Source organism: Ips typographus, linkage group LG1 (assembly GCF_016097725.1).
Source record: "Ips typographus isolate SLU linkage group LG1, UJ_Ityp_2.0, whole genome shotgun sequence".
Taxonomy (NCBI): Eukaryota; Metazoa; Arthropoda; class Insecta; order Coleoptera; family Curculionidae; genus Ips; species Ips typographus.
The window spans coordinates 29,299,095-29,317,380 of NC_138422.1; the positions used below are offsets into that span (position 1 = coordinate 29,299,095).

The following is an 18,286-nucleotide window of genomic DNA, read 5'->3' on the forward strand; positions in this document are numbered from 1 at the left end:
TTCATTTACATGCACGTGAATAAACAAGATGTATTCAAATTTCGGTTAGTTCTGCTTTGAAAATTGAGAATTCGGCATAAAGTGACTAATAAAGCATACTAGAAGATACCAGTTACTGGTAAATGAAATCTTATTACAAAGCAGTAACTCCAGATTAATGCGGTAAATATTAGTATTTATTATTCTGAATCAGTTTGTTGTAGTCTAAAAAGTAAAACCACATAACTCTGCTTTTTAAATCTTTTAGCATAATATGGAAAAAACTAAAATAGTTTATAAGGTACAACAATTAAATCAACTACAAAAATAAAAAGTCACGAGTTAGCGAATCTTGAAAATATTATTGTCGGTTCTGTTAACAAAAAAACTTGGCAACTGACCATCGTCCTAAATATACAGTGTATTTTAGGCTTCTACGTAGGAAGTCCATTATAAACTTTGCTTATTACTGTTACTACTTAAATGGTGAGAAAATATTAATTGTCTTGTCTGTACCTTCCTAAATTTAGAAATTAAATTCTCCTACACATTTTTGTTGGTAGAGCCAAGTAAATTTGGCATTTCAGTTTTGATCGATAATAGTTACATTGTAAACTGTAAACACTAATTACATTACATCTTTAATCATCATTGGTCTTAAAAATAAACGGAATAAAAATATCTTTACATCACTTGAATTATTACTGTATTTAGTTTGGTAAATTGACGTTTTTGAACTTGCATCGAGGTCAAAAGTGCATAGTAAAATTATTATACAGGGTGGTCCAGTTTTAAATGTCAATAATTCACCAATCCATAGCCAATTAAAAAATAAGTTGACATTCATTATGTCATTTTCCTGAAAAGTGCTTCCTAAAGAAAATACAGTCCTTCAAGTTTCTGTTTAAAAAATCGTTTTTTTTTTGTCATAACTGTCAGACCGTTGGAACAATATTGATCAAATTTGGAACAAGCACTTTATTACACGTTATTACGGTCAAAGACCCAAAACTAACCCAACCCAACTTAAAAATTGTCTTGGAAACGGAAAATTCACTTAAGAAGTTTAAAAAATATTATTGTAGCCAGTTTTCATAGTTTCCAGACAAACTGAAAGACTTTAGTTTTGAAAATTGATTTAGAAAAGATAAAAATTTCAGAAGCTTAAAAATTGTGTTTGTAACCAATTTTCATGCAAATCGAGAGACTTTAATACTGAAAATTGACTTGTAGACATAAAAACTACTTTTTCAAGAATTTGTTACAACAAATTCATACATTTAAACCTTAAAAATTGACTTGACCCCCAAAATGTCACTGAACTAATGAAAAGTGACATCAGAAGCTCAAAATTTGCATTTGAAGTAAGTTTTCATAATTTTAAGACAAATTTCAATATTTTAGTCTTGAAAATAGTCTTAGATGCAGGACATTGACATTAGATTCATGAAAATTGTCTTGAAAACGAACTTTTCGTGCTTTTTACTTTGCTTTTCATTTTCTTCGAATTCTGGGCTATTTTTAGTGCTTCAAAACTGCTTTCAGCTTGGAAAATCGAGTTTCAAGACTATCTTCACCAAGTTATTGACATAGCAAACTTAAAAAACAATTTTTACATTCTTCATAGACTTAAAATAGCATTCCAAGCTTTGTCACTATTAAATCGACTTCTAGACACCTCAGTGCTAAAAATTCGGGTATTTCTTAATAAACTAGACTGTTATTAGTGTTTTAAGGCTGTTTTCAGTGCCTCAAATCGAGTTTCAAGACTATCTTTACAAAGTTTTTGACTTATCAGGCCTAAAAGCCAGTGTGTCCACTGACCATAGTCTTGAAAATGTTATTTCAAGCTTCTTCACTATTAAATTGACTTCTACACTCATAGGTGCAATAAATTGTAGCACCTCTAAGAAATTCAGACTGTTTTTAATGCTTTTTAAGACTGAAAAATTAAGTTTAAGACTATTTCCAAAAGTCAAGTTTCTTCAGTAATAAAAGTACAAAATTTTGGTACCAAATGCTACAATAATAGTCTTGAGAACTAATTTTTAGAAATAAAATAGTCCGAATATTTAATTTACTTCTAGACTTGTTGTCCAGTCCAGCAAATTCAGTTGTACACCAATTGAAGTCTTGAAAATATACTTTTGGACTCTCTTTAGTCTTAGTAAGATCCGTTCTAGCATTAAAAGTCAACTTTTATACTATTTTTAGTAGTAAAAAATGAGTTTCATGCACAATACAATCTTTGTCTTGATTTCCGGACTTTTTTTAGTTCTTAAATGCCAGTTTCAGACACTCAACCAGGATGGCAGTCTGAGAAAGCGAATCATAAGACCATTCCTAGTAGTAAAAAAGTTTTTAGACTATTCAGTACAAATTTGGACTTTCACAAGTCTTGGATGTTCAGTTTTAAACTATAAAACGATTTTTTAAATTGAAATTTGAAGGACTGTATATTCCTTAGGAAACGTTTTTCAGAAAAATGACATAATGCAAGTCAACTTATTTTTTGATTAGCTGTCAAATGGTGAATTATTGACACTTAAAACTGGACCACCCTGTAGAGGCGTGGTTCTATTACTAGATTGGTTGATATTGTAACGTAATAACCGAGTACTCCTACTAATTCGAAATAAATTTGGTTATTTTCTGAAATCAATAATTATTAATTGCATAGAACTATAATTTTTTGTAACACTGATTATTTCGTACTATTACTGCATTTCCATTGCCTGCAGCAGGACAAAAATTAAATTAATAGCGTTCTGAAATTTTGCAAACAAAATAACACAGTTTGCGTCGGATTAATTGCCGATGAATTTTACAGTTCAATAACTGTACCTGCTACTATTTTCAAACTATATTTCAATTATTCGCTATTTGTGCAAATTAGCAAATTCAATTAAGGAAAATAATGAAATACATCACAGCAATGGCTTTGGTGACCCTATTGATGAAAATATTACGAGTATTATAGTAGTGCTTGTAAGCAGCGTTTTGTGCACAATATGGAAAAAGTTTCCATGAGTGCGTAAAATGCTTTAGAGCATGTCTGACGTAAAGGTAAATGTATTATGTTTATGTTTATGTATTATATTATGATTTACTTAAAAATTTATGAGATAAAACAATTTTTTCCAGGATTAGGTCAGTTGGTTTAGGACCGTAAAATTGTGCGTAAAGTCAGTCATTATCTAACTGAAAACTATGCGTAATTGCCTACTTGCACTGACGGTCGTAGGTAAAATTAGTAATTAGCCTTTGTGATATTTAAACAACAAATAATATTGATGAAAATTTTAACATTTTGCCAGTTTAACTTCAAGATCTTAAGTTAAAGAAATAATATTTTAAAACACATATTTTCATAACCTAAAAACTTTCATCTGATAATACAGATTTGAGTATTCTATAATAGCATTTAATCGAGCAATACACAATAGATCCATTTAAGTAAGATTCTTGTTTGACATACTTTTAGTTAACATTTCCGTACTCTCATAAATATCTCACAAATAGCAATAATAACAATGTCATGAAGAGCAAATAGCTTGTTTATCCAACAATTTTGAGTAGGAGATCAATAAAACATTTTCCAAAAAGTGTTTTACCATTTATCGTGGCAGAACGTTGAATTCGATAACCCTTTTTGTAAATAAGCTCGTGAGAATTAAATTAACAAAAGCAATTTGTACGATTTCCGCATCCTCCAGTATACATTGAGCAAACTTGTTAGCTGCAAAATTGGATTTTGGATTCGCCAACGAATATTTTATTTAGGATGGATTAATCAAGAACATCTCGAGAGAAAACAGAAGGACTGAAAATTATAGTGAAAAATATCCCAGCAAGAAATTTTGTTTTTGTTACTGTATGAAGAATGAAGGAATCTTCAATGAAGGAATGTTAAAACAATAATATTTAAACCCAGGCTATTTTCTTTAAAAAATATATATCATACACTTATCAAAGTTATGAAAGTAAACATGCAATTTACTGCAGCTTCTCTAGAAGTATCCATTAATGAATATAAATACTATAATAAATTATCACAGAATAATAGTAAATTAAAATTAAGTACAGTAAAAACTTTAACCATAATAATGTCCAAACAAATTATTAGTTTGGTTAACAACATTTTGCTCTTCTGGAAACGCCTTGATTTTTCCCATAATACAACTGATACTTTTTCTGTTCGTTTTCCACCACTTTTCTCTCCAAATGCGATAGACACTCCTGACATTTCTTAATGTTGGTCGCCTTGGAGTCGCTGTTTTCCGACGAGTAAATGGCACTCCAAATGTTATGCAACGACTGTTTCATCAAGTGATAGGACATGTCCGACTTGGTGTCCGCTGAATTGGAGATTTGGGCCTCGTAGGACTCCAAGCGGTTGAAGATTTTTTGTTGATCCATCTTGATTATTGTCTTCCAAAGTGTGGAGAAAGAACAGAGTGGATTCAGTCGCTAGCTGAAACAAAAATGTTGATTATATTGACTTATGTACCATTTTTTCATTATTAAGGTTTATAATCCACAGATTTATAATTGAGATTAGATTTCATAGGCTTAAAGCAGGTGTGTTGTTGATACTCATGATTCATTAAATCAATGTCAACACTTTTTCTTGATTATTTTTTTGATTCTTGCTTGTTGAGAAGAAAAATTGACAAATATTACTACAATTTATGTTTCTATATGTACAAACAGAATGCTAGTCCACAACTCCGTATTCCAAACACATTTTTCATGTCAAACACAATTAAAAGAAAATTATTCTCTTTTGGTGCTCGGAGCAATGGCAAACGTATTGGAAAACGATCCGAAATGAAGATTTATCCGGTTTAATAGTTATTATTGGCTTTGTGCATCGGGAAACCGATTTATCGTACCAATTCGTCAAAGGGAATACATTTTGATATTTTCAGTCGCTACAGTGAGCATTGAATTAATTTTCTCATTAAAGTGATATTATACGGAATTCATTCAACAGCTCATTGAAAACGATTATGATTGACGACAGATTTTTTTAAAAAAGGCAGTTTTGTATTTCGAAGATTTTAGGCCATATTTAATTAGTGTATGTTGTACTTTATTTAAACTTCGCATATGAGTCGTACAAATTGTGGTTTTAAGGCACTTAAAAGGTTTTAAAATGAAGATAATTCAGCTAAATCATGATGAGTGTATAAAATTCTATCCTGAACTTTAAAATTATTAGGCGCACTTACGTTTGTTTAAAATTGGATTAAAGTGATTTGTTTACATCAAGTCAACTAGTTTGACGCAATTCAAGAGTGTTAACCAAAAAGGCAAATTTTCTAGTTCCGTTATAATTGCAAACAAAAAAATGTTTCTAGTAATCTGTAGGGGTTAAATAAAGAGTAACTTTAGCCCTACGTAACCATGAAAATGTCTTTTTTTTTTCAAATTAGTTGACATTATTTTCTAAAACAAATTTGAGCTTCCTGTAAGGTAGGACACATTGTACATTACTGTATAGAGATAAACACTAAAAACACTCGTACAAACTAGCAGAACTACGTTCCAAACTCACCTTTCTGAGCTCCAACTGAACACCAACTGAAACGTTTTACACGAGTTTTCGATTTTTATCCTACTTTCGATAAGATTACTGGTGTTTTTCAAACGGTACCGCCAAATCACTTTGTTGTTGCTTAAATACGACATGCCAGTAAAACGATGGTATAATTACGAAAAGTAAATAAGAGGCGTTTCTGTGACGTTACAGTCTTGTGATATGGCAACAGCACGAGCATTTTCGTCGACGCGCAGTCCAAAAACACCATAATACAATTTTTGGTTTGTGTGGGTTGCGGAAAACAGCTTTTTGCACTTGCTTAGTTGTATTCGTTGTGTTTTAGAAATATTTTGATGGTATAAATAAAAACTGGACTTTAACGTTTACGAGTAGGGGGCGTGTCATGAATTCAGCAACATTAATAATGAAACTTTCACAAAACCTAATTTTGCACGAAAAAAGTATATTTCAAATTTATACCGAAGGCAAAATGCAATATCTCGGTAAAGTGAGGAGTTACAGAGGCGAGTTTTGGCTCATTTTGTAGTATTTTTTATCCTCTTTCTAATAGTAGTTTAGCGAAATTGATAGGAGATCAAATAAAAAAGTTACAACCTTTCAAAAATTGAGAAAATAACATTTTTGGTAAAAAGTGCAATTTTGGCCAATTTTTATTTTGCTCCATAAGGGTTCCAATGCACAGCAAAGGGCATATTTATACCAAAGAACCTTAAATTAAAGGAAATAAGCGCAAAAGAAGCACTTTAAAATTTTTCATTTTTCAAAAAAATTGAAAGAATGGGGGGGTATTAGAGGTCTTTTTTAAGTACTTTTCAAAATTAAATATCCCGGTAACGTAAGGAGTTAGAAACGTAAGTTTTGGCTCATTTTGTAGTATTTTTTATGCTCTTTCCAATGGCGATTTAGCGAAATTGATAGGAGTTCAAATAAAAAAGTTACAACTCTTCAAAAATACAAAAAATGACAGTTTTGGTAAAAAGTGCATTTTTGGCAAATTTTTATTTTGCTCCATAAGGGTTCCAATGCACAGCAAAGGGCATATTTATAACCAAAAACCTCAAATTAGGTAAAATAAGCACAAAAAAAGCATTTTAAAATTTTTCATTTTTCAAAAAAATTTAAAGAATGGGGGGGTATTAGAGGTCTTTTTTAAGTACTTTTCAAAATTCAATATCCCGGTAACGTGAGGAGTTAGAGAGGCGAGTTTTAGCTCATTTTGTAGTATTTTTTATCCTCTTTCTAATGGCGATTTAGCGAAATTGATAGGAGTTCAAATAAAAAAGTTACAACCTTTCAAAAATACAAAAAATGACAGTTTTGGTAAAAAGTGCATTTTTGGCAAATTTTTATTTTTCTTTATAAGGGTTCCAATGCACAGCAAAGGGTATATTTATAAAAAAGGACCTCAAATTAGGTGAAATAACCACTTCGAACCTTTCAAAAATTGAAAAAATGGCATTTTTTGTCAAAATTTTCAATTTTTTATTTTGCTCCAAAAGGGTTTCAATGCACAGAAAAGGGCATATTTATACCAAAGAACCTTAAATTAAAGGAAATAAGCGCAAAAAAAGCACTTTAAAATTTTTAATTTTTCAAAAAAACTGAAAGAATGGGGGGGTATTAGAGGTATTTTTTAAGTACTTTTCAAAATTCAATATCCCGGTAACGTAAGGAGTTAGAAAGGCAAGTTTTGGCTCATTTTGTAGTATTTTTTATCCTCTTTCCAATGGCGATTTAGCGAAATTGATAGGAGTTCAAATAAAAAAGTTACAACCTTTCAAAAATACAAAAAATGACAGTTTTGGTAAAAAGTGCATTTTTGGCAAATTTTTATTTTTCTCTATAAGGGTTCCAATGCACAGCAAAGGGCATATTTATAGCAAAGGACCTTAAATTAAAGGAAATAAGCGCAAAAGAAGCACTTTAAAATTTTTCATTTTTCAACAAAATTGAAAGAATGGGGGGGTATTAGAGGTCTTTTTTAAGTACTTTTCAAAATTAAATATCCCGGTAACGTAAGGAGTTAGAAAGGCGAGTTTTGGCTCATTTTGTAGTATTTTTTATCCTCTTTCTAATGGCGATTTAGCGAAATTGATAGGAGTTTAAATAAAAAAGTTACAACCTTTCAAAAATACAAAAAATGACAGTTTTGGTAAAAAGTGCATTTTTGGCAAATTTTTATTTTGCTCCATAAGGGTTCCAATGCACAGCAAAGGGCTTATTTATAACCAAAAACCTTAAATTAGGTAAAATAAGCACAAAAAAAGCATTTTAAAATTTTTCATTTTTCAAAAAAATTTAAAGAGGTAGTTTTTAAGTACTTTTCAAAATTCAATATCCCGGTAACGTGAGGAGTTAGAGAGGCAAGTTTTAGCTCATTTTGTAGTATTTTTTATCCTCTTTCTAATGGCGAGTTAACGAAATTGGTAGGAGTTCAAATAAAAAAACTACAACCTCTCAAAAATACAAAAATGACAATGACAAAAATGGCAAATTTTTATTTTGCTCCATAAGAGATCCAATGCACAGCAAAGAGCATATTTATACCAAAGAAACTTAAATTAGGTGAAATAAGTGCAAAAAAACTATTTTGCATTTTTCAAAAAAATTGAAAGAATGGGAGAGTATTAAGGGTGTTTTTTTACTACTTTTTGACATACAGTATCTCGGTAACTTGAAGAGCTAATTAGGCCAATTTTGGCTCATTTTGTAGTATTTTTCATCCTATTTTTAATAGCGAAATAGTAGAAAACTTGATTATCCATGATTATAAAAAATTCCCAATCCAGATTAGGCAAATTTTACGTACCTAACAGGCTTTTTAAAATTTGATTTGTGCTAATTTTTACGTACTATAAAATTTACCGTAACTGCACGACCACCTAGATGTCTCGTGCCTTGTATCTAAAATATTTACTTATTAACAACTTGGTTAGAATGTACAGCATAATTTACCAACAATCACGTGTACAAATATGACATTAATCTCTAAGCACATTCATACAAAATTTGTATACCCCAGTAAAGTGAAAGAAACAGGTCTATGACCACCTATGGCAAAGTCACAGTTGAAAAACAATTCATTACAACAATCACGAGTTAACGAAACATGAAAATGTTATTGTTTTGGAAAATTTGGCATCTGACCATATTCGAATTGGAGAGTATTTTTAAAACTGTTGCGTAGGTGTTTTTAAAAGTGTATGTTTTAGCTAATAATACGACTTAAATGTTGAGAAAATAATATTAATTAATTTGCTTCTAAACCGCCTGAGAGCATGTCTGAAATTGATTATTTGATGATAGTATTTTACCAGTGGAGTTACACATTTTAATTCATTTTTAAATGAAACTGTAGCAATAAAAAAGCAATATGAGAAAATCAATCCTGTCATGCAAAACTTATCCATTTTCAATTTTGTTTACACAAAGTCTAGTTTTAATATGAAACTTTCATAATACCTCAACTCTCAACTAGTCTTTTAAGTAAATTCCTCTTGGTTTCGTTCGATGTTCCCTTGTAGTTGAATGATAATTAAAGCTTAAGACTCTCCGTTGCCTCAATCCGTTCTAATCCGACCTGAAAGGAAATGAGGCGGCTTATTCGGATGTGATTGTAAACACTCAAAGACAGGAACTCCTTAATAAGTTTACCGGGCAATTTAAACGGAACATGCATGGGTAATTTAGTTTTGTGAATTTGTCTGAGGGTTTAAATGCATCTTATATTTTAAATTTTATCCCACCTAATTAACCATGTTTTTTTTTTTTTGGTTTAATAGCGTAGCTTGCATGATGAATAGCAAGATTAATGTGAGTAATTTGCCAACAATCTCTGACGTATTGATTCTAATTCCGAAGGCATTCGAACACTGAATTGCACTTCATTATTGTATGACTATCTGCGATAGGAGAAGCACTTGAATGCTTTGATGTAATGTAATCGAAAACGTGACCCGAGTGTTTTATCAAAATATTGAAACAAGAAGTGTAGACCTAGGTTACATATTTGCGTAATGGAAAATTATGTTGGAACATAATGATAATACTAGTGTTATCATGTAAAAACTGTATTAATTCACACTTAGTAATATTTGTTTTAGTTTTAACGCGTTATTACGCATTTTTACTTTTTCAAAAGTTCTTGTCTCGTTTATACCTATGTCATGGGATTAAAAGTAAATGTCGATAATAAACGGAAAATTGTCAGTTGCATGCGTAAGTATAAATTAAATGACATTATCTAGGTCGTGATTTATTGGATACTAAGATTATTGACCGACGAAAATTGTTATTTATTGCCCCAGACTATTGTAAATTAGAAATTAGATATTCTTTGTCCTCAATAACAAAGTTCTGTAGTAAAACACTCAAAATGTCGACAATTTTAATTGAAGAATGAAGCTGTAAGTGCGTTTGAACAAAATAGCAAATTGTAAACGTTTGACACTTCGTAAAAGTCTCATTTCCAACTAGAAATTGCTTATAAAAGTAGGAAATTGCTGGAACATTAAAAGAAATTGAACTAAACGCTAATAATTAAAGTCTTTTCAGACCTTAAGTCAGGAACTATTTCCTTTGCAGCCGAAGTTATTTAATTGACCAAATTACGATATTCAACTTCAAAGCGTTGGCAAGTTGGCAAGAACAGAAAGTAGTTTGAAAGTGACTATCCTATTTTTGCTAAAAGCGAGTTTTTTTGGTTTTTTCACTTTCCACGCAGTTGTTAAAACAAACAGTAGAAACGAAAACTAAAGATTTCTGTCTGAAACTATTAGAGAGTTAAACAATTAACCGAGTTTCAAGCATATTAGTATCAAAGGAGTTCTTACGAAACAGTACTTTTGATAAAACAGTCTGACATAACCAACCAGTAACAATAGCTAGTTTTATTCCAGTATTAACTCCAATTCCAAATGTTCCAATAGCGAGGAAGTTGTTATCTGCTTTAGAATGAAATCGTTTCGCTTTCTAATGAACAAGTAAATGCCCGCAAAATACTTAAAATAACAGGATTTCTTTTTGGAGAATTTGGTTAGAATTTTATGTAAAACATTTTCATCTTTGAGTCGTTACTCGTTAAGATTGGTTTGCAAAAAAACTATTCATTACAGGAAACCAAACTGTTCAGACTGTTATATATTTTTCGGAATTACCAGCAAGAAACTGGATTATTTTCTTAAACAATTAATCTGGTAGTTAAAGGTTTTTTTGATAGGTTTGTGATAAAAGTATTGCAAGCACGTCCAAAAAGACATTTTCGTGGTTTTGTCACAAATATTACACGTAATTTTTAGTAAAAATGGTGAAAACTATCGTGTAAAGCACATTTCGAAATTTTATTCAAATACTGGAACTTTACCGTTTTAGTTTTGTTGCCCATAGAAAATACAGGGTGTCCCTGAACGCTTAACAGCAAATTCCTTGGCTAAAAATAAGGCGATTTAGACAGACTTACCTATATCCAAAGTTGCTTAATTTTGCCGCTACAGGATACCAATATTCTCAAATTAATATCGATTTTTCAAAATAACTTATAAACGCGCTTATCGATTTTTACGATATTTGAAACCAACAAGGTAGTAGGTTTTTTTTACTACTATTTGAAATTCAATATCTCGGTAACATGAAAAGCTAGAGAGGCCAGTTTTGGCTCATTTTGTAGTATTTTGCATCCTTTTTCTAATGGCGTTTTAGTAAAATCTATACGAGTTCAAATAAAAAAGTTACAATCATTCAAAAATTGAAAAATGCCATTTTTGCAAAAAGTACAATTTTGGCAATTTTTTTATTTTGTTCCAGGAGGGTTCCAATGCACAATATAGGGCATATTTATACCAAAGGACCTTAAATTAGGTTAAATAAGTACAAAAAAGCATTTTAAAATTTTGAATTTTTCAAAAAAATTGAAAGATTTGGGAGGTATTAGGGGTCTTTTTTTACTACTTTTTGAAATTCAATATCTCGGTAATATGAAGAGCTAGAAAGACCAGCTTTCGCTCATTTTGTAGTATTTTTTATCCTTTTTCTAATGGCGTTTTACTAAAATTATACGAGTTCAAATAAAAAAGTTACAATCATTCAAAAATTTAAAAAATGCCATTTTTGCAAAAAGTGCAATTTTGGCAATTTTTTATTTTGCTCCACGAGGGTTTCAATGCACAACAAAGGTCATATTTATACCAAAGGACCTTAAATTAGGTTAAATAAGTACAAAAAAAGCACTTTCAAATTTTTAATTTTTCAAAAAAATTGAAAGAATGGGGGGGTAGTAGGGGTCTTTTTTTACTACTTTTTGAAATTCAATATCTCGGTAATATGAAGAGCTAGAGAGACCAGCTTTCGCTCATTTTGTAGTATTTTTTATCCTTTTTCTAATGGCGTTTTACTAAAATCTATACGAGTTCAAATAAAAAAGTTACAATCATTCAAAAATTTAAAAAATGCCATTTTTGCAAAAAGTGCAATTTTGTCAATTTTTTATTTTGCTCCAGGAGGGTTCCAATGCACAACAAAGGACATATTTATACCAAAGGACCTTAAATTAGGTGAAATAAGTAGAAAAAAAGCACTTTAAAATTTTTCATTTTTCCCAAAAATGTAAAGAATGGGGGGGTATTAGGGGTCTTTTTTTACTACTTTTTGAAATTCAATATCTCGGTAACATGAAGAGCTAGAGAGGCCAGCTTTCGCTCATTTTGTAGTATTTTTTATCCTTTTTCTAATGGCGTTTTTCTAAAATCTATACGAGTTCAAATAAAAAAGTTACAATCATTCAAAAATTTAAAAAATGCCATTTTTGCAAAAAGAGCAATTTTGGCAATTTTTTATTTTGCTCTAGGAGGGTTTCAATGCACAACAAAGGTTATATTTATACGAAAAGACCTTAAATTAGGTTAAATAAATATATAAAAAGCACTTTAATTTTTCAAAAAAATTTAAAGAATGGGGGGGTATTAGGGGTCTTTTTTTACTACTTTTTGAAATTCAATATCTCGGTAACATAAAAAGCTAGAGAGGCCAGTTTTGGCTCATTTTGTAGTATTTTGTATCTTTTTTCTAATGGAGTTTTAGTAAAATCTATACGAGTTCAAATAAAAACGTTACAATCATTCAAAAATTGGAAAAATGCCGTTTTTGCAAAAAGTGCAATTTTGGCAATTTTTTATTTTGCTGCACGAGGGTTCCAATGCACAACAAACGTCATATTTATACCAAAGAATCTTAAATTAGGTTAATAAGTAGAAAAAAATCATTTTTGAAAAAAAAATTAAAGAATGGTATACGGAGTCTTTTTTTACTACTTTTTGAACTTCAATATCTCGGTACCATGAAAAGCTAGAGACGCCAGTTTTGGCTCATTTTGTAGTATTTTGTATTCTTTTTCTAATGGCGTTTTAGGAAAATCCATAAGAGTTTAAATAAAAAAGTTACAATCATTCAAAAATTGAAAAATAGTTAAGGTGAAAACATGTCAATTTAAGTAGTAATTTGTGGTTCTAAATCTCGTAAAAATCGATAAGCGCCTTTAGGAATTATTTTGAAAAAACGATATCAAATTGAGAAATTTGGCGCCCTGTAGCGGCAAAATTAAGCAACTTTGGATATAGTAAGTGTGCTTAGATCGCCTTATTTTTGACCAAGAGAGTCATTTCAGGGACACCCTGTATAAATACGCTTCATGTAACAATTTATTTTAAGTTCTTTGTATAAATCGATTTGCTACTTTAGGTATAGCAAGCAGTTAGTATTGCTGATCGGGTGGAACGACAATAACGATTTTACTGCTGGAGTTTAATATTCATCTATATTCACCCAATAGTCCGGTTGAATATAAATGAGCATTTATAGGATGGGAAAATGCAACTTGCACAAACCCAGTTTTCGATCGGATCAAGCAATTTGAAAAAAAATATGTTATTGCTTAGAGAGTGCTTTGGTAAATTTGTTGCTATTACGACCGCTTATTTTGAATTTAGTGTAATTTGTGTATCAAAATTGTAGTCTTCGTTATAAAAATATTCAAAATTTCTGGATATTGAAAAAGCGAACAACAAAGTCAATTTTCAAAGAACAATTTTGGATAGTGTGACCAATTGCAAATCAATTTGCAGTATTGAGTTATTACAAAGTTTTGGACAAAAAACTTTGCCACTGGGTACGTTCGTGTTACAAAAATGTACTCAAACTCAAACCATTCAGAATTTTATTTAAATTCTAACCAATTTTACTCATTCTATAACGTACCGTATATTACGTACTTGCCGCAAGTAATTTTGATCTATTCGGATTATGTCAGTAGCAGACCCTGTAAACGCAGTATATCAAAGCAAAGATAGATCCAATTCTAGGTTTGCCCTAAAGCTAAATTCTATTTCTAGACGTCAAGGATTGATGTTAGTGATAGTTGGAGAATCCGTATTGACAGATTATGTAAATTTCTAACAATTTTTCTTAGTAGCCCAATTCAATTTCGAAAAAAATCTAACTTTAGAATGTCGATTACTTATGATGATTATTACTAATTAAATATTATCAGTAGCCTTCATTATTATATTATGATGGTAAGTCTTCATGTGCAGCATTTATGTTAATTACAGCACTGTTTTTAGTTTGTAATTGGACAAAAAAGCAGGGCTAGTTTGTGATTGGTCATTGAGCTGACCAATATGGGACTTACCCAATGGGTACGTATATACTAACTGGTGGTACAAAATGCGTGACAAAATTAGAAAAAGCTATTTCTTCCATTTATTTCTTTACAGCGTTTTGCTTGAGATTTCAGTGAAAAAATCTTGAATAAAAAAAGCAAATCTTAGGTGTTAAATAAATGTAATTTTCCAAATTTTTGGTGGTGATTTAAACGACATGTCATGGTCTATCCCTAAAATATTTCTTATTGACTCCTCTTGCCAATGTTGCCGAAACTAGCCATTGTTGATTTCTTACCTGAATTTCAAAACTAACCTTCTTTTATGGCTTTTTTATACCCTTACTGCACTCAACTTTTAGACATTTAGTTCACTTAGGATCCAGTATTCTTACAGTATGAAAGTAAAAATGGCCAGTCCGTGTAAGGTGTATCTAGAAGCGTCAAATGTTAGAGTAGTGAATATAAAAGGTGAAGGGTATGTAACATGTGAAGTGTCTCCATCTGTGATGTCAGATTCTCCACCAATACAAGATGAAACAGCAGATAAAAGAAGTAATAATGTGTGGGACCGGTTATACTACAATACATCTTCAAAACGAAAAAGAACCATCAATAAGTCACAGATGAAACAATCGTTCAGTAACTTTTATGAACATAACGACGCAGAAATTAAGGAAAATAGCATAGAATATCCAGTATCCAGTAATGTATCTAACAGAATTGTGAAGTTTGAAAATGCAGCATCAAAGAAACGCACCAAAAACGAAGTAATTTTTCGTATATTTTTTGATGTATTCAAAAGTGCTTTTTTGTTTTTGGTTGCAATGCTCCTACTATTGCATGCTCTAAGTCTATTACCAAATGTGGAACAGAGTGAAATAAATGCTATTTCCGGGTTATATAGTATTAAAGATTTAGCAGTAAGACGTAGTATTGTTTCTTTAGCACCTGCCCAAATTAATAAAAACATTTAATGTTGTATTTGTTTTTTTTTTTGCACCTACTTTGTTTAATTGTAATAATGGGCCTATCCCACATATCATAAATTTTTGTTTTAATGACTGGAATCGAAAGAATAGGATCAAAAAACTAATTTTTCATATTCTTGAAGAAAAAATTATGGTCGTAAATGTTCGTACATTAGTTTGAATTTGTCCATTAAATTTAAATGATCTGTTTTGGCGCGCATGTGACGTACGTAATTCTGGGCGATTTTATTGGCTTGTTGCACGCCATCTGTTTCACTTCTTGTCGCTGATTGGTTGATAGTGTAGTACGTCACCGGCGGCGGGCGTTTTAAACATGAGATTAATGTAGTTTTTATCATAATTTTTTTTCTATTTAGACTTAATATTTTTGAAAACAAAAAAATACGGGTATAATATTTTCAATCCGTCTTTGTAGTTATGAAATAAAAAAAAATTGTGGGACAGGCCCATTGAATTGGCAATGACAATTCTTAATTTTTAATTCCTGTCCACATCCACAGTAAAATTTAATAACCTGAAACTTCCATTTTCCAATTCGGAAAATGAATACTGTAATCGTAAATTTGAATTTACATTGTATCCGTTATAAAGCTCGTAATTTATTTTCTAACTGTAACAAGAACCATATTTTTCGTCTAGTCATAAAACTTTATTATTGGCGCCAAAAAAGATTACTATTGTATAGAGATAACTTCTTGGGAGCTTTAAGTACCTGCTTTTAGTGCACCCATTGGACGTCTCGACACCATAAAAATTTTATTCGAAAATTATAAGCTTTTAGATATTAAAAACCAACACATAGAAGCGAAAAACTGTCACAACGTATTAATTACTGCAACGGAACTAGTAAACATTCAGTATAATAGAACTTTTAACTTTGGAATAGATAATTTTAGTCGCAGATTACTAGTAATAGTATATTGCGTAACTAGTGCTGTAAGAAGCATTTTACGCACGAAGCCGCGTAGCGGCGACTGTGTAATTCCATGAGTGCGTAAAATGCCTTAGAGTACGTGTGACGAACTATTCTTTACCTACGATCAAATGGAAAGTCCTGTTTTCGCAATTCATATAATTCAGAGTAACTTTTCATTAAAAATAGCTATTTATGTAACCAGTTACGAAAAGATCGATTTTGTGTAACGAATGAATGTTTCTAGGGCGAGCGCAGCGAGGTCCTACAATTTGAATGAGTTACACTATAAGACATTTTCGAAACGTGTTGCATACATAATTTTTTTCTAATTTTGACCAAAAAGCGGTAAAAACCATCTTTTAAAGTGATTTAACAGAAATATTCACTTTTATAGCACCTTGTATAAACTGTGACAACGACATGTTATGATGGATGTCGCCCATATGTTTCTACGGAAATGCATAAAAACAGGGAGTGATGAAATGAACTTTTCATAACTAGTTACATAAAGTGATACTTTTCGTAACTAGAACTTCTAAAACGTTTTGTCACTCTAATCAGTTTTGAAAAGTGTCACTTTATATGCCAAAATTAGAAAAAATATATTTTCAACGTATTGGAACGATAAAGGAAGAAATGTAAACAAAATCAATTTTTCCCAGCATTAGAGCAATAGTTGGTGGCCGATCTTAAAACTGTGCGTTTTTTTTACAACTGTGCGTAAAGAGGTTTAGTACGTAATGGAAAACTATGCGTAATTAGTAGGTATTTACACTGAGGTCGTAGGTAAACAATTATTTTGAATTTTTATCAGTATACGTTTATAGAGGGTTCCAACTCTATTTAGACGTTGAGAAAATGCAAACAAGTACTTTTTGAACGGTTTTAATAGAAAGCCCTGTATTTTATTGGAGATTTGGAATTCAGATAACATTTTAAATTCAATCAATAACAGCAGGTTAAACTAGGTAAATACCTTTCAGCTTTGGGACTAAAATTCAACAGTGTAATGTAAACAACACAGTTTTTTAGTAAAAAAAAGTATTTACGTAACACGACAACGTTAACGAAAAACAACTACTTGGCCCCTGAGTAAATAAAAGTAAAGTTATACCAATTTTTTCGGTGGAACGTTGATTAATGACTTTGCTGTTAAACTTTGAGTATAAACTCATTTTTATTACGACCTAAACTTGTAAAATTATTTTAAACTGTTGGCAGACATTATTAATGTCACAGTGCTTTAAAGGTTGTAATTAATTAGCTTGATTAAACACGCAGATTGTAGGAAAGGGATTCCAGAGATAAAAAGAATATCAATATGAAAAGAATTAAAAAACTGGTACTTATACAGAGTGTCTCATGATACCATGTGATTATTTCTTATTAAGAGTACTTTCATGACAGCCTGTACATTCAAGGATAGTTTAGAGGACTCTCTTGCTATTCCCTTTAGGACGTCCTGCTTATGATTTTTTTCTTTATTTATAAAAAGTTACAAAAAACTACTTTCTTTTCTTTGAAGCTAAAATGTATTGATCACTTATTAAAAGATGATTATTACAAATCTCAATAAAACTAACTTTTAAAATAGTTTCGACTAAAATAAAACAACTACGAGTATACAAAATATACTAAGTTTTCCCTTATACTACAGGGTGTCTGTGATTTTTGCAGCAGAGTTTTAACCATCTAAATAGAATATAATAATATATTTAAAGTTACCAGACCACAAAATTCTCTCTGTGGTTTAAATATTTTAATTTCAATTACCAGTTCAGTTTTAAACTTTGTTTTTATTGCTGTAAGAGTGCATTTCAATAACAAAAACGTCTTAGCAATAAATATTTACATTACAGAATGAACTGAAACTTGTTCATCATCCTGTATTTCTGTAGTTAAGCTAATTTTTTAACGAGAGAGATGTGGTCAGAATCCTGCTGTGAAAAACCAAGATATGTATACATACTACATAAAAAAACAAGGAAATTTTGTATTAATCATTGTTTCTTTAACAAACAATATCAGTTAAATATAACCAGCACTATAGTACGTATAAGAATAATTTAAAGTAAAATCTTAAAATTATTTGTACTATTTTAAAACTCTTGTTTGATAAAACTACAGATACATATTTACCTACATACCATCAAACAATTTCTACACGCAACCATGTCGGTTGT

The 18,286-nt window shown here is 30.6% G+C and overlaps 1 protein-coding gene and 1 long non-coding RNA gene across 2 annotated transcripts; one reads left to right on the forward strand and one right to left on the reverse strand.

The window, feature by feature from the left end:
* Window positions 1–3,917: 3,917 nt before the first annotated feature.
* LOC145728691 (uncharacterized) lies at window positions 3,918–5,702 on the reverse strand. The gene is made up of 2 exons (XM_081979108.1): window positions 5,540–5,702; window positions 3,918–4,453 (listed from the first exon to the last, which is right to left on the reverse strand). The coding sequence occupies exon 2, from the start codon at window positions 4,396–4,398 to the stop codon at window positions 4,111–4,113; it is 288 nt and encodes a 95-aa protein (XP_081835234.1). The 5' UTR covers window positions 4,399–4,453; window positions 5,540–5,702; the 3' UTR covers window positions 3,918–4,110.
* Window positions 4,374–4,595, forward strand: LOC145728696 (uncharacterized). Its single transcript, XR_014178143.1, has 2 exons — window positions 4,374–4,485; window positions 4,523–4,595. It is a non-coding gene; the product is annotated as an uncharacterized LOC145728696 (long non-coding RNA).
* Window positions 5,703–18,286: the final 12,584 nt, after the last annotated feature.

Excerpts from the sequence above, each read along its gene's own strand:
- LOC145728691 (XM_081979108.1), bottom strand. The coding sequence starts at position 4,398 with ATGGATCAACAAAAAATCTTCAACCGCTTGGAGTCCTACGAGGCCCAA.